Source organism: Harpia harpyja, chromosome 14 (assembly GCF_026419915.1).
Source record: "Harpia harpyja isolate bHarHar1 chromosome 14, bHarHar1 primary haplotype, whole genome shotgun sequence".
Taxonomy (NCBI): Eukaryota; Metazoa; Chordata; class Aves; order Accipitriformes; family Accipitridae; genus Harpia; species Harpia harpyja.
The window spans coordinates 4507379-4523085 of NC_068953.1; the positions used below are offsets into that span (position 1 = coordinate 4507379).

Consider the following 15707-nt stretch of genomic DNA (forward strand, 5'->3'; position numbering starts at 1 on the left):
TTTTCATTGACCCCAGGAGAAAAAAAAGGGGGGTTTCATATAAACAGTGAAGCTTATGAGAACTGTATGTCTCATTTATAGGCTTTTGTGAATGTATTTAGTATTGTTTTAAGCAGTGTTTTAACAAGCCTGGAAAATGTCACTGGAAGTAAAGGAAAGCATTGACTCTGTCTACAAAGGAAAGAACCTAAGGGATTAAGAGTTGAGCACTTGATTTTCAAGAATAACTAAATCACTGCTTAGGGAGTTGTGGGACCCACAACTTGAGAAACACTTTTTGAAGGACATGATTTCAACTCACTTTATCAAGCCTATAGACTGAGTCAGTGTTAGGGCTCAAGTGGAATGACTTAAGTCTGACTTAAAAGTGGACTGATAAACCAAGAAAAGAATACCCTGAACAACTGAAAGGTACTGAACATTGAATTCCTAAAAGTTACAGTGTAAATTTTTTCTGGAAAAATGAAATTGGTGCTTAAATCTGCCACTTCTGCATTGTCAGGTTATTTAAGTTTAAAAAGCACATTCATACAAAAAATGAAAGTAAGAAAAGTAGAAGAGGAGAGATGGGGACAGGACAGTATCTCTGTAGTCCTCTTGCTTTCCTTGTTCTGCCCATCTCTGCCATCCTCTCCCCATTTGAATATCAAGAAACTGGTCATGGTAATGAGATTATGGATAATGACTGCATTTTACTTTTCTTCACAGCTAGTCTCCTTCAGAACAATTCCATCTAATCAAAGCTGATGGCTACTGATTTGCTTGTGTTTAGGCTTTCTTTAGGCTTTTTACTTTCTTTAGGCTTTCATCCATAATCAGAAAACTCCCTCCATTTCATTAAAGGAAGTTGAGTAGTTTGAGTGTTCTGAATTTTACATCGGTTCCTTACTGTATCTCAGGGACATTTATTATACCAGTGGAAATTGAGGGCAAAATGCTGAAGTAGAATGTTTTGCAACTTTTCTTCCTCCTCTGATCACATTTGCTCAATTTCTGCTTTCAGTGTTTTGGATGCAGAATTAATCATCCCTGATTTCAGGTTGGCTGTCATACCGTCAGGCTACTTATACCATTGCAAAAAATTAAACAATGCAGAAGAGGTCAGCAGATCTCTCAGGGATGCCTGAATTCAAGCAGTGTCAAGCTACTAGCAGATTTAACTCTTGCTTCAGTGTATTTCAGATTGTGCCAGTGCTGCTTCAGATTTCTGCTGAGAAATGAAACTCCAACCTGTTGTTTTCTTATGGGGCTTAAGTTTTATGATTGTGTATGTTGTGGACTGTCCTAACTTCAAAAAATAAAATCTTGTGCAGTTCCATGTTTTTGATATATGATAGTAGTATGAGAGGTCTGCCTGTCAATATTCTAGTCTAACACAACAGTAGCTATGGTTTCTGAGATAATTTGAATTTATTATGCACCCTACAGTAAAGCTGTTCTTTGCCACAGCAAAGATGAGAGACCTAGAAATGGAGGTAAAAGGGAAGAATGAGTAATTCTGTATGTGTATTCTCTGAAAGAGTTCTCCATGTCAGGATGAAGGGAAATATTTGCTCAAGGATCTGCTGAGGTCAAATAACGAAGGTAATTTTTGTTTGTAAACGGTTAATCGTGACTTAAAAATACCCGTATTGACAGGAACTGCAGGATAAATGTCATTGGAACTTCTTGTTTTTTTAATACACCTTAAGAAATTAAACAAAGCAAATGCATTTGGTGGCGCCCTCAGGAAAAGTCCAGTCACTTCCTGAACAGTAATCTGCCTGTGAGCAGCAGATAGATTCTCATTGTTTGCCATTTCCAGTTTCCAGTAATGGGAACGATTACTTGATCTAGCCAGTTTCTGTTGAAGATCTGGGAAAACTTACAAATTTTAATGGCAAAATTTTATCTGTTTCCATAAAACAACAGCAGAATTTTGTACCTGGCGGCATCACCTCTGATGATGAATATTGTTTTATTTTTGAATTAAGTGTCTGTTCTTCAGGAACGAGATGTATCTTGCTCTTCTGGTGTTTTTCTTGCAGTGTAAGTTTGATAACTAAACATCTGGGTGGGTACATGTGTTTCTGGTTTGTTTGGGGTTTTTGGGGGATTTTTACTGTTTCCCGTTACTGTCTGACAATCTATAAGCTTTGAAAATAACATTTCTTTTCATTTTTTTCCAGGTTCAGAACTTTACACTCAGGAGAGAGGTAGGTAATGAAACGTTTTTTTCACATACAAATTTAAAATAAGTAATTTAACTAATTCCTCAGCTGTTGGTGTGCATCCATAACAGAGTTTATCTGGATTTGCTGTACTATAGCTCAATATGAAATTCAGCCATGTAAAAAAAAAAGTATTACTTGGTAGTGTTTCTTGGTATAGTGTTTAAATGAAAGATGTGCTTCTCATGCTTTAATAAATGTTTTGGTGAAATCTTTCCTAGAGTAATTTGCTTTACTGAGGCATACAAGAGAAGAGATGGGAGAGGAAATTTAATTACCAGCATTTTGTTTAAAAAAACCTTCTCATGCCCACAAGCAAGGAGGTGGGATAAAATTATAGAATATAAGTTAAGGGCACTGTCTCTTGCTCTTTTTCTTGCAAAAGAAAAGGTCATGTCTGATCAGAGTACAGAACTTGCGTTCTGAAAGCAATGCGTTTACTTTTTACGTTATCTTGCTGACTTCCAGCACATACACTCTGCATACTTCTTTTTTTTCCATCGCTAGGGAGAAATGTTTGCTTCTTGTTGTCATACAGTCTATTCACATGCAAAAAGGTTTACAATTTTTGCATTGGATTTATGCGCAAAACTCTCTCTGGCAAGGACAATTTATAAACAGCTGGTAAATGTACATGGCAATGGACTTCTTTAGATGCAGGGAAGTTTTCCCATTCTAGTGGCAAATTTCTAATACAAATTCTGTCCAAAATGGGCATAACAAAAAGCTGTAAGTTCTAACGGAAGGGAAAGTGAGTGAACTCATAAATCTTTCTCTATACTTGTTCATCTAGCTGTGTGAATAAAAATATGAATTATACCAGCATTCTAATAATTACAGAATTTTAAGCTACAAGTTATTTATCATTGCTGTGGTTATAAACACAGAAGCACTATATATATATATATGTATATATATAAATGCTATTATAAAATTTATTTCTTAAAGTGCTTATCAATTTTTAATTTTTTTAAATAGATATATTGTATTCAGTATATTTTTTCAGGGTCTAAACATATCTAAGTTCTAAATTAATTGAAAGCATTGCTTCTGCATATGATTCTGTATTTGAATTAATCAGGGTATGATTGCTAAGGAGTCTTGAGAGTATGATTGCTGGACTGCCAACAGTGTAGTTAGGCATGTACATGTTTTCTTGCAGAACTTGAACCCAAATATCTTCTGTTACGGTCTAGTTATCCTAAACAAGAGATTTAAGATTATCCCAAGCTTGTGAGTTACACGTTTAAAGTGGAATTTGCTGAATGACAGAACTCTAGCCTTAATTTCAGATAAAAAATACTGGGGTAATTCCAGGGATTTCTGCTAATTGGGGATGAATTGGCTTGGGGTTTAATACAACTCTAAGCAGGGATTTACTGTCATTTGTCAGTTTATTCAGACAAAATTTTGTTCACCTCTCAGATCTCCTGCCAATTACAGTTGAAGACAACAAGCCATGAGAAATAAAGAAAACCAAGAAGTAGCTGCAAACCTGTTCCAGTGTCCTCTGTGTCTTCTAGGGAATTTAGTAGATTTGGCCATGAACATGGCCAAATCAATGATTCTTTCGGTCCCCCAAGGCAAAGACTGAGCAGATGGGCAGTGTGTGCTGTGACAATCGGTAGTTGCCTCTATTGTATCTGTGCCATGGAAGCTAAAGCTGCTACCACTGTCAATATCTGTGAGATCTGACCACAAAAATCACTTGCTACTAGGGTACAATGAATTAATTTTTGTGATTAAAATGTAGCAGCTTGAGATAACAGTATTATGTTGGACTAATTGAAAATAAATATAACTCCTTTTTTTATTTTTTCTGTCAAGTTTTTACTTTCAACGCAGTTGAAATCAAGGTTCAACCATCTGTCAAAGTAAAGAATGGAGCTCCTATGTCAATTGTCTGTCGTGCTGATATTAGCAAAAGTACCGATTTCCAGCTGAAGCATAATTTTACAATTTTTAAGGATGGCAAGCTTGTGTTCATGGCTGTATCAAACAAAGGAGATGCACAGTATGAAATACCTATGGCTAGATCTTCAGATACAGGAGAGTATGAATGTACTGTGGAAGCAGGTGGAAAGACAAAATCTAGTAACTCCTTACATGTTTGGGTAACAGGTGAGTATTCCTTCAAACATGGCAGTTTTCTAAGATACAAAAAGTGAACAACCTTTCAGGGGAAGTAATAACAGTCAGTGCTAAATAGGATATCTTGCAAAGTGTTTTTTATCCATAGACATCACAGTACTTCACAAGAGTTTAGTACTAAATCCTCATGTTAAGGCACAGAAATTAAATCATAATCCCAAGGCTATATGGCAGAGCAGTGCTAGTCAGGAATGCAATCTGTGCCTCCTGTGCCACCTTCCCCTCTGTCCTGAGCTTCCGTTCTCTAGACTAGAGAAAGTATTATTTGTGAAACCTTGTGCCTATAGATCATAAACATGATGGGGGTTGGGTAGATTACTAGAAAAGCTGGAAATAATGTATAGAGATTCTCACCTTGTGACAGCCATTGCCAAAGCTAGTATCAACTGTGGACTGCTTTTGTAGACAATGTTATATCAGTCTTGTTCTTTCATCTCTTAGGAGACCAGGGGCCACCTCCATCTATACCCTTTCTAGCCATGTGCTCTTGGCTGCAAGTGACATTTTTCCCCTTGGAAAAGCAACTTGGAAAGAATTTGTTCAGCCTTAAATAGTTACAGGGTTGTGCAGGGCATGTAATTTTTCTTCAGAGGCCTGCACCTCTAGGTACAGAAGTTGGGATGGCATTTAGTTTCTTCGCTTGCTCGTTTCTGAGTAGCAATAGGAAACCCTGAGGAGTAAGTGGTCTTACCTTCAAAACAGCAAGTTTCATACTTCACACATTGCATCAAGATTGTATTGCCCTCTCGAGGGACATTTTGTTCTTCTGAAGTTGCCTTGGCATGCACCCACACATCAAAGGAACTGTCTTCAAAAGCTCAGTTCTTGCAAATTATTTGCATCTGTTCATTAGCATAAATCACTACCGTGGTTATCAGATATATTCTTTATTTCAGGATTATGCAATGTTCTATTTCTTTTTTTGTTTTCTGTTCTAAGGAATGACCAAGCCAATCCTGACTGCTGAGAAAAAAGAAGTTTTAGAGGGTGAAGTAGTGAAATTACGTTGTGAGCTGCCAGAAGAAGTACCTCCTTTATATTTCCTTTTCCGGAAGATAAAGATGAATTCAACACCTAAAGAAAAACTTGTATTTGAACCATACAGAAATTTTTCTGTAGTGGAATTTTCTGTTGAAGAGGGAGATAATATTTTACAATTTGATTGCTTTGGTAGGAGAAACGTAAAACTCGAATTTGAAAGCTCAGAATACAGCAACAAAACACTTGTTACAGTCAGGGGTAAGTTGCTTAGATTTTCTTTTTACATTTCTTTGCTTGCTATAATTAAAAAGTTGGGTCCTGAGTTTATATGTATTCTTTTGCAGAACCATTTATAAAGCCCACTCTGAATGCCAAGCCCTCAAGTAATATTACAGAAGGAGACAGAATACAGTTTGAATGCTCAACTGTGGTAGCCCGAATGCATGACATTGAAATCATACTCCAGAAAAACAGAACGATACTGAACAGTATTGTGTACAAGTATGTACACGAGTACAGTGTACGAGATGAGAAACTTTTGAAATACTCGGCAGTAGCTACTCTAGAGGACAGTGGTGAATACCTGTGTAAGGTGGAGCAAGGGAGAGCATCTAAAACCACCAAACTGAATGTTGTTGTGTCAGGTAACACCTCTGTGCATCTTAGATTTTACTCAGTGGATTAATATTTAAATTTAAATTTGGTAGAACTCAAGATCCAAGTGTAACCTCCAGATCCAAGTGTAAATTTTCCCTAAGTTAAAGGCTATTTAGATTTAGATTTCGGTTTCTGATTTTTGCCTGCGAATACTTTCCAACTAAAATAATACTTTCAAATAACACATATGAGAAGTGGTTTCAAGTGATTGCTAAGTTTCTGTTTTCCCCAAAAATGTTATTATATTAAAACCACATGATTGTTTTTTTCCCTGATTGTAAACTTTCAGTATGTCCTTCATTCTGTATACTTTGAGATGGGTAGTCATACCCTTTTAGGCTGAATTTGAAAGAATTTGTTCTCTTTTTATCTTGCAGAGTTATTCCCCAAGCCAATATTGGCTGCTTCAATGAGTAAGCTGGATGAAAATAAAGAATTAACTTTGAGTTGCAGCATTAGTGGTTTTCGGAAAGCTAACTTCTCTATATTACGGAAAAATTCAAATGGAGACATCTGGTTGAAAAATTCTAGAAACTTAACAATGCGAGTTAATGTGAACGATACTGGATCCTACATCTGTAAAGCTGAAGTAAAAGGAATAGTCAAGGAGAGCAGACCTGTAAGGATAAATGTGTATGGTGAGTTGATACAGAGGCTTAGAACCCAATGGTGGTGGTGGGAAATCAAAACCATAAGCTTATAAATAAGCACATCTGTTTACAGAATCAGTTTCTAGTCCATGAACTAGCAGGTTGTCTATTAGTTCTTGCAATATTAGTTTCTGTGAGATGTGCTTGTCATCTTTAGCTGTAGAGGATTTGGCCTACCGTGATCTAATCAAGTCAGACTTTCCCAGGGCTGGCCCTAGGAGAAGGGATTTAGCATGTCTTCCTTCTGTTCCCTTGATTCTGCTAGGTGCCAAATAAACTCTCATTCATTACCATTTTCAGGAGCTGGGAATGTTCTGCAAACCTTTCACTCATCAGTTTGATCTGAAACTCTGTCAATGTCTGCCTTGAATCCCTCCCCCTGACCCTCCAGGCAGAAAACCATGAGAGCCAGAGGTTATCTGGATAGCTCTACTCCAGAAAAGCCAAGTTTTTTGCTATCATTACAACCCCCTCACCAGCACACTAATTATAAACACCCTAGTTTCCTTCCCTCTCATGGAACAAGCACAGTTGGTTCTCAAGTCTGTAAAGGGGGATTAACTGGGTTGTGACTCACTGTGCTGCAGAAACAGAGGTTCCCGAGTAGGTGCTGCAGGATCCATCTCAGGTAATACATGCAATGGTACTTGCGTATGTTTTTGCTTTACAGACTTACTCCTTGGGTCAGAGCTAGTTCTGGAGTTTGGATGATCCGCAGCTATGTCACTGGTCCTTTTTTTGTTTTCCTTTACATTCTCCTTGTATGCTATTTTATTCTAAGTCACATATGTTCTATTATCTATGTTTTTGTTTTGTTCAAGTCACCCCCTGCTTCCATTCTATCAATGAGGAAGATCTTCCCAATATAGGATGTGTGTGCAAAGTAGCTAAATATTGTATATTTACATGTTTTCTATAAAATAATATTGTATCTTTCGGCCTTATACAGTGTAATTTGCAACAATTTTTTTCTTTTATTCCCTTTTAGCTCCAGTCTCCAAGCCAACTCTTTCCGTTGTCAGTGGTTTACCAGAGGTGGTGTTAGGGAAGCCTCTACGGTTAATCTGTCGCTCAGTGATGGGAACACCGCCAATAACATTCACATTCTACAAAGGAAATAATGAAGTTAAGAAAGTAGTCATTAATGACACATACGCTACGTTCTTGGATGAAAATATTAGACCAAATGACAAAAGAGGATACAAATGTGATGCTAGAAATAATCACTCCAGTGGTATGAAAACTAGCAATATTCTAAACGTCACAGTAATAGGTAAGTCTGTTTAATTCTTCTTCTTGTCTAATGTCATATTTTTATTTTTGAAACTGTAGCAGCAAATGATGGACTAAGCAAATTGGATGTGAAACATTTACAAATTTTTGCTCACCTGAATTAAAAATAGTTGGAGATCTGTATCACAGACTATCTGTCACTAAAGTAAAAATCCTGATAGTAATTCCAATCAAGTTAACTACAATTGAGTTTATTTTAAAGTTAAAACCAGCTCTGACTTGAAATCTTATAGAAGCTTTTTTAGTAAAATTAGTGATTAAAAATTTCAGGACCAGATCCATTTTCTTCATGTTTGATTTTCATAGGACTAGATTAAATATATACGTAATGATATTGGAGTTAGCCTATCATTTTATTCACTAAAATAATCAAGCTAGCTAGATTCCTGGTAAAAGATGTAAACTCACACTTTTAATAATCCCTCTAAATACCTCTGTTATTAGTTGCAGTTTTCAGAGGTGCTGAGCGTATGTTCAACACCAGAAGCTGCAGTTGCTAAATAGCTCTGAAAGTCAGCTATTATTATGCCTTATTAGCAACTAGCTGTTACTGTGTATGAGCAAAGCCTTTGATCTACAAATATGTGTGAAACAGAAAGGGAGAATTCCTCTGCCCATGAGGGAAGTTGGTAGTTGAAGCTTTAAAAAGAAGATGAATTGGAAGTCTGCAGAAGAAAGCATGATGCCTGAAACACGCTGGGAATCTTAGCAGTACTCCAAGAAGGGGAATGCAAGTGAAAAAGCTTTGGTTTGCAAATGTGCTATTGGCAGATATGAAGAGAAACCGAAGCAAATAATAATTCTGTAGTAGGCCACATAAGACCAGTGTCAGGACTGATAGCTCTTAAAACATGTGGATGTGGTTTTCCCTCTGATTACACATGTAAGGGAGCGTCTTGTTTTGGTAGGTTTTTTTAACCAGCATACCATGTTTCTATACATTTGTTTGGTGCACTTAGAGCAGATGGTAGTGAGGTTTCACGTGACAGTTCTTGGTTTAGATCGTAGTGCTTCAAACGTTTGGCTCAAGAAAATTCTATCACTGATTTAGGTATGTTCTGTCCCCATCACAAGTGGTTCCCTGTATGCCCAAAGAACCTACTTGTTAACAATATGTTTTTCTATAGGCCTTAAGGAAGTTTCTTGGCTATCCTGTACCCAAGATATGGATTGTACCTTGAATTTAATTTGAAAATCTAAGATAAATAATTGTAGAGAACAGAGTAGCTGTTTGAGGAGGTCTACTGAAGCCTTCCACACTAGATGAAGGTCCCCAAGAGTTGCAGGCTTCACGTTGACAGATAATGTCTTGTTGGGGTTCATCTTTAATAGTGAATGAGGTAAGCAGAGATAATAGTCTCCTACACAAGTGGAAATAAAGCATTGATTGTGACTGCTGCTCCTGGAGGACCTGAGAATATTCTTAATCTACAGAAGGAACCAAGGTATTGACCTTTTATTAAAGGAAATAATAATTTGCCTGTAACATCTTCAAAATGTTTGTCTGCTCAGTAGTGTCACCTCTACCTTACTTGGTTCAGAGCTGGTCAGTTTCATCAGTCTGATGTTGTCAAAAAATTTTATTATTTTGGTAGTGGTTTAGCAATATGTGGTGAAAGATAAGTAGAGCTGTGTATCCTATGCATGTTGTTGGCACCTATGTCGATGTCATTTGACCAGATAGTAACTGCATACAGCTAGTGGAAAAAAATAGAGTTCTTTGGGACTGTAAGTAAGGGAATTGATGATGGTGGATCCACTTGTAGAGCCATTTTAACCCATATCCTTGGCTCCTTGCTACTTTTCTTGAATGTATCAGCAGTATTTTAGGTTTACGTAACCTGATTACAGCAAAGTAGTACAGGACCAGAGCAGAAGTCTATTCTTGACCTATTGAAAATACCAAGGAGTTTTCAGTTTTGTGTCCCGTCTTGAACCCAAATTGTGTTGGTTTTAATAAGATAAACTTGTGGTTAAGATGCTGGTTTCTCTCTGAGTTTTGACATTGAGTTGTATATGACTAGAACAGATGCATCCAGCATTGTTGCATTTCTTCTGAGTCAGTTGGATTATTGCACAGTTGAAGGACATGCTTTCCACTCTCTGAGTCCCCAAACAGGTATTTGAATACAGTATTTGCATTTGCCTAGACTGTAGAAGTAGGAGTGCACGTTAAATTCATCAGTTCCACCAGGATATGCTTTGGTAACACTAGAGAGAAGCTGAATGATAAAACTCTGAAGAGATTTATCCAGTGAGATTTAAAGTCAAGGTAATTTGAAATAACAAGTAACAAATAAACAAATACAAAGCATAATCTTAGTCCATTAACAAGTGGGTATTTCTTTCCTGGAACTAGTGTATCCCAGCTATTAGAGCAGTGGTTCAGGATATATTGTGACACTGTTTGTTTGGCAGTTCTGAGTAGAAAGTGACGTTTTGGAGCCTGGTGAGCCAACCTTCTGCAGTCCACCACTCCTGAGGTGGTGGTTTCAAATTCTGTGTATTCTGTCCTTCCTGTCTGTACCAGATCTGAAAAAAGGTTTTACAGAGCAGTTCTCTCTATCATGAGGTCAGTTGTAGTAACCCAGTCTTTTATTGAAATCTGCTTCCTGCTTCCTATCTAATACAAATACAGCTTTCATGACTAGCATCTTTTCATATCAGATTTGGTTTCCTCCTGCTTTTGTACCAGTGTTGCCTTAATGACTCCTCCTTTACATCTGCCTTGTGTTATCCATGACCCTGCCCCAAACACATTTATATTTCCAGAGAAATTTTGTTTAGCAATTTTAGCAAAACAGATGCTTCATATCCCAAACATTTTGTGAAGCTACTAACATTTTACATGCCTTACATCACAGAATGTATGTACATTTTTTCCCAATGTAATTGTAAGTGCTGATGCTCATCTGCTTCTGTGCTAGCTCTGTATATGCCAATATACTTAATTTGTAAAAGAGCAAACTTAAAAACTGTATTTTGGCTATGTATATTCTTACAACTTGTTCAAATGAAAACTAACTTCTCGCATTGTGTTTGCTATATTCTGTAACCATTAGAATTTGGGACTTGCTTATACCTTTGAAGAACTTGATCCATTATCTGCTGATATTCACGACTGTATGTTACAAGAAAGATATAATACAGTTAGCATAAAATAGCATAACTCTAACATAACATAACTATGAAAGCATAGCTACATAAATTGAACTATAATTATTTACACTATCAAACTGCTGAGTGTATTATTTCTGAAAATTAAGTAATTCATAGGTTGGGGCCTGAGGGGCATCCAAAGGAGTTTAAGAAAAGAGGCTGACTGACTTCTGTGGAACGGATATAGTTTCCTTCTGTGTCTGCTTTGTTTCTTTATAGTGCCCTCTCTATTTCTGGGTGTATAAAAGTATTTATTAGAGGATGCTGTCTGGCAGGGACTGTTCAGAAAGATTAATACTGTGCATTCAGTCTCTGTTTAACCAAGCATTAAAGCAAGTATTTCTACAATACAGTATTTTATCATCAAAGTTATTTCTAATAGTGCTAATATGTGTTTTCTTTGTGCCTTCCTCTGTAGTACCAATCAGGAATGCCAGCTTGGGCAGTATTCCATATGGAGAAGTGGAGGATGGCAGTGAGACTGCCTTTCTCTGCTCTGTGAAAGAAGGATCTTGGCCAATCCACTTCAGGATTTTTAGAAAAACTGATCGTGATGTCCTTATATTTGAAAAAAGTGAAAATGCAGACAGAGTTGTGTGGCGCAAGGAAGCAATGAGCAGGCAGGACACGGGGACGTATTACTGCATGGCTTCAAATCGAGCTAATGTGGATGTGAAAAGCCATCCAATAACCATCAGTGGTAAGCTAACTTTTATGATAAGCTGCGTACTATATCATCATGACAGGTGTGGTCATGTTATCTGCGATGTTACTAAGTATAACTCCCTTACTTGTTTTTGTTCCACCATTGTCAGAATTTAAATAGAGAGATCATTTATAAACAGAGATTGTCCAACTTGCATAGAAAAGTTTAAGGGATGCTCAAAAGTCAAAGGAGCCAGATGCAAGCTAAAAGCAATCCATTGTTGTACTGAGTTTTGGTCACAAAGGAGAGGCTCACTAGTGAACTTTGCATGCAAGTGTCCTTAAAGTTCTTCCCCAGTGTGTAAGAAGGCCAGTTTGTAGTAAAATGAAAGGTCAGGAACTGCAGAAGTTGGTAATGATGACCTGTCACTGTATATACTCTCTTAAACATGTCTTTCTTATTTCTAGTCATCTTAGCGGCTTGGCAGAAAGGAATCATTGCTGCATTTGTCCTAATACCTATCGCAGGAGCAGCAGCTCTCGCTTTATGGTGGTTTTTGTGTAAGAAGAAAAAGGGTAATGAATGGTTCCCTTCTATTTGTTTGGTGACAACCAGATTACAGTTAAACTTGCATTTGTTTCAGGAGAAAAGGCTTGTGGGGGTGAGGCTTCAGGAGATGACTAAATACAATTTAAAAAAAATAAAAAACTACTTAAAAATGCCGGGTGGCCCCAATTAATCTGCAAGTGTGCTGAAGCTTTCCAAGTATATTGGGCAGAATGGGAACATCTAACTAATGGTGCTGGGAAGACACTAGTGAAGCAAAGGTTATTTGAGATAGGCCAGAATTGGTCTGTCCTGATGCAGTCCTAGGTCCGGAATTCAGTCCTGTGCAATGTAGAGGCAGACAGGGCCTGAGGATTTTTCTGATCCCTTATAGAGCTATGACAGTTTGATTTGGGGTCCCAACTCAGGTGTAACTGAGGTACTTCTCTAGTCGTCATGAAACAAATTTAAGATTATTAGGTTGTGGGGTTGTTTTTTTTTCTCCCCACGCTGTAATACAGTTTCACTTAGGGATTTGTCTTTTATCATTAAGGTATTCTTTCAGATCTTGGTGTTTCAGAAAATAAGTAAATATCGTTTGTCCTGTGATGTCCAGTACATTGCAAAATATTTGGGAAAATTTGGAGTATCTGGTTGTCCCAGACTGCTTAAATTGGCCAGGCTAAAGTCTGGGATTTGGGATCTTAGTTTGTCTGTGAAAGAGACATTTAAGGGACCTGGGTGATAAACAGGATGTAAGACACGAGGTAATTAATTTTGTGATAGCCAAGAGAAATTATTCTGACTTGGGTAGATAATCACTATATTTTTGTTTTGATTTTTACTTTTAAATTTGTTTACTTGTGCAATCTATTAATAGATGCTTTTATTTTTCTCTGTCAAGCTAAAGGACCATCCATGGAGATGTCTGGGTAAGATGGCTTGCTTTACGGTAATGGTGAAGTATTTCTGTTTAAAGGGCTGGAGGCCTTTCACCATATGAAAATAGTTTATTATGGCACACACCTGCAGACAATAGATGGTTGTACTTCATGCACCACCTGCTAACACAACAACAGGATGAGGAAATACTCTAAAAATAGAAAAAAAAGGCCACCTAAGAGAAATACAAGAATGTCAGGCCTGCATTTGAATGCGTTTAGATATGGAATTAAAAATACAGAGGTCTTAAAGAAGAGTAATGCAAGAAGGAACATTTTTTACCTTAAAGTTTGTTTGTGCTTCTCTTAAAGACAAAGGCAAAATTTTCATTGGCTTCAATAGTTAAGAATGTGTGGTAGTCAGCATAGACAATGACTGATCTTTGCATATCATCATGTTGTTTTTAGTGACTGGTTTGGGATAATTACATCAACTTTTATTGGTTGCTTTTCAGTTCTGCATTGGCTACAAACTTGACAAGTGAAAAACTGACAAGACAGCATAATGATGGAGATTACTATACAGGTAGGATATTTTGCTGTAAGACTATTAGTGAGTTGCCTTCATTAAACATTTATTTAAAGTTTTGGACTTACATGGTTATTGTTTGGAAAGGACCCAGTGTTTTGGGAATACAGAGGAATACCAATAATATTCTCCCAAGTATCTTCTATCATTTCGTCTTTGCACAGTTTTTTATGAGCACGTCTTATACAAAGATTGGTTTATGTCTGCTCAGATGCTTCTACCAGGCAGTCAGTTAACAATGTTATAGATGGAGAAATCAGGGTAAAAGAAAATTGCTTTCTGTTTTTGACAGTTTTGACACAGCTGCAAGAAAATTATTTCAGAGTGGAAATTTGAGTTGTGGCACATGGTCCTGTCATGTGGCCACGGTAGAGCGACGTTAACTTGCCATGACTGGGCACCTTTCATTCCAGGATCTCAATGCACTTTACAAAGATAGGTGGACATGTTGCTTAGAGCACCTGATAGAAACAAAGTTACCCTTGGGTGTTTCTTAGCTGATCCTTTAAAAAGCCACATTCTTCCTACCTGTGTTATATGAATGTCCTAGGTGTGAATCTAAAAGTATGTGTTGGTTTTGGCTGGGATAGGGTTAATTTTCTTCATAGTAGCTAGTATGGGGCTATATTTTGGATTTGTGCTGGAAACAGTTTTGATAATTCAGGGATGTTTTAGTTATTGCTGAGCAGTGCTTACACAGAGCCAAGGCCTTTTCTGCTTCTCATCCCACCCCACCAGCGAGCAGGGTGGGGGTGCACAAAAAGCCGGGAGGGGACCCAGCTGGGACAGCTGACCCCAACTGACCAAAGGGATATTCCATACAATATGACATCATGCTCAGCAATAAAAAACTGGGGGAAGAAGAAGGAAGGGGGGATGTTTGGAGTTGACAGCGTTTTGTCTTCCCAAGTAACTGTTATGCATGATGGACCTCTCCTTTCCTGGAGATGGCTGAACACCTGCCTGCTGATGGGAAGTGGTGAATGAATTCCTTGTTTTGCTTTGCTTGCATGCGCAGCTTTTGCTTTACCTATTAAACTGTCTTTATCTCAACCCATGAGTTTTCTCACTTTTACTCTTCTGATTCTCTCCCCCATCCCGACCCGGGGGGAGTGAGCAAGTGGCTGTGTGGTGTTTAGCTGCTAGCTGGGGTTAAACCACGACAAAATAGAATTTCTTATATGTAAAAAAATATAATGACAATAGGAATTGCAGCTGTGTATCTGATTTATTTGATTGGCTATAATAAATATTTTGCCAGCTCAACTTTTGCTTTAATATTTTAGGATCGAGTTACATTGAAGATAGTGAAAATCACATGAAATCAACAGATGAGAGTAACGGTAATTTCATACTTAAACAATAGATTTTAAAATCATTTTATGATTGAAAGTTGTGATGTTTTCTAATGGTAGCAATCAGGATTTGATAGGTCCTGTCCTTTTCTTTTTCTCTTTCATAGTGGGGAAGACTCCTTTGCTGAGCTTATTTCTTTTTCCGTACATGCGAAATGACAATGATAGGACCCATTTACCAACTGCGTTATGAAGTGTAATTAGTTGTGCTGGATTCCAGGCCAGCTAATGAAGTATGGTATAATAGTACAACTTAAACTCAAAATTTTAAGTTCTATACAACAAATAATCAGAAATATATATATAAAAAAAAATCTTTTCTACAGACTTCTGCTTCTTTTACTTCTCTGTCCTTTCTTCATTTCTGCAGATCTTGAAATATTTAAGCATTAAACCTAAAAATAATATTCTATGAAATCTGAATAAAATAACCTGCCAAATACCTTGAGACACCATGTGGGCTATATATATGTATTCATTGAAATGTGTCATCAAGTATTGCATCATCTAGCACATTGTATTCTTCAAGACTGGTGTTTTTAAGATATTTAGTCAAAGAATAGTACTTAAATATGTGGGTATTGCCATC

The 15707-nt window shown here is 37.2% G+C and overlaps 1 protein-coding gene across 12 annotated transcripts in view; it reads left to right on the forward strand.

Moving 5' to 3' along the window:
- Positions 1-1759: 1759 nt before the first annotated feature.
- PECAM1 (platelet and endothelial cell adhesion molecule 1) overlaps positions 1760-15707 on the forward strand; it is a 35320-nt gene continuing 21372 nt past the window's right edge. For 4 of the 12 annotated variants that reach the window (XM_052808788.1, XM_052808790.1, XM_052808789.1 and 1 more), the window contains exons 1-12: positions 1760-2028; positions 2169-2195; positions 4038-4331; positions 5301-5600; positions 5687-5986; positions 6377-6637; positions 7638-7922; positions 11520-11801; positions 12215-12322; positions 13198-13225; positions 13690-13760; positions 15050-15106. In XM_052808788.1, coding sequence (XP_052664748.1) covers positions 1995-2028; positions 2169-2195; positions 4038-4331; positions 5301-5600; positions 5687-5986; positions 6377-6637; positions 7638-7922; positions 11520-11801; positions 12215-12322; positions 13198-13225; positions 13690-13760; positions 15050-15106 — 2047 coding nt within the window. In that variant the 5' untranslated portion in view covers positions 1760-1994. The remainder of the gene's footprint in view (positions 2029-2168; positions 2196-4037; positions 4332-5300; positions 5601-5686; positions 5987-6376; positions 6638-7637; positions 7923-11519; positions 11802-12214; positions 12323-13197; positions 13226-13689; positions 13761-15049; positions 15107-15707) is intronic. The other 8 variants (XM_052808793.1, XM_052808795.1, XM_052808794.1 and 5 more) reach the window with 2 other exon arrangements.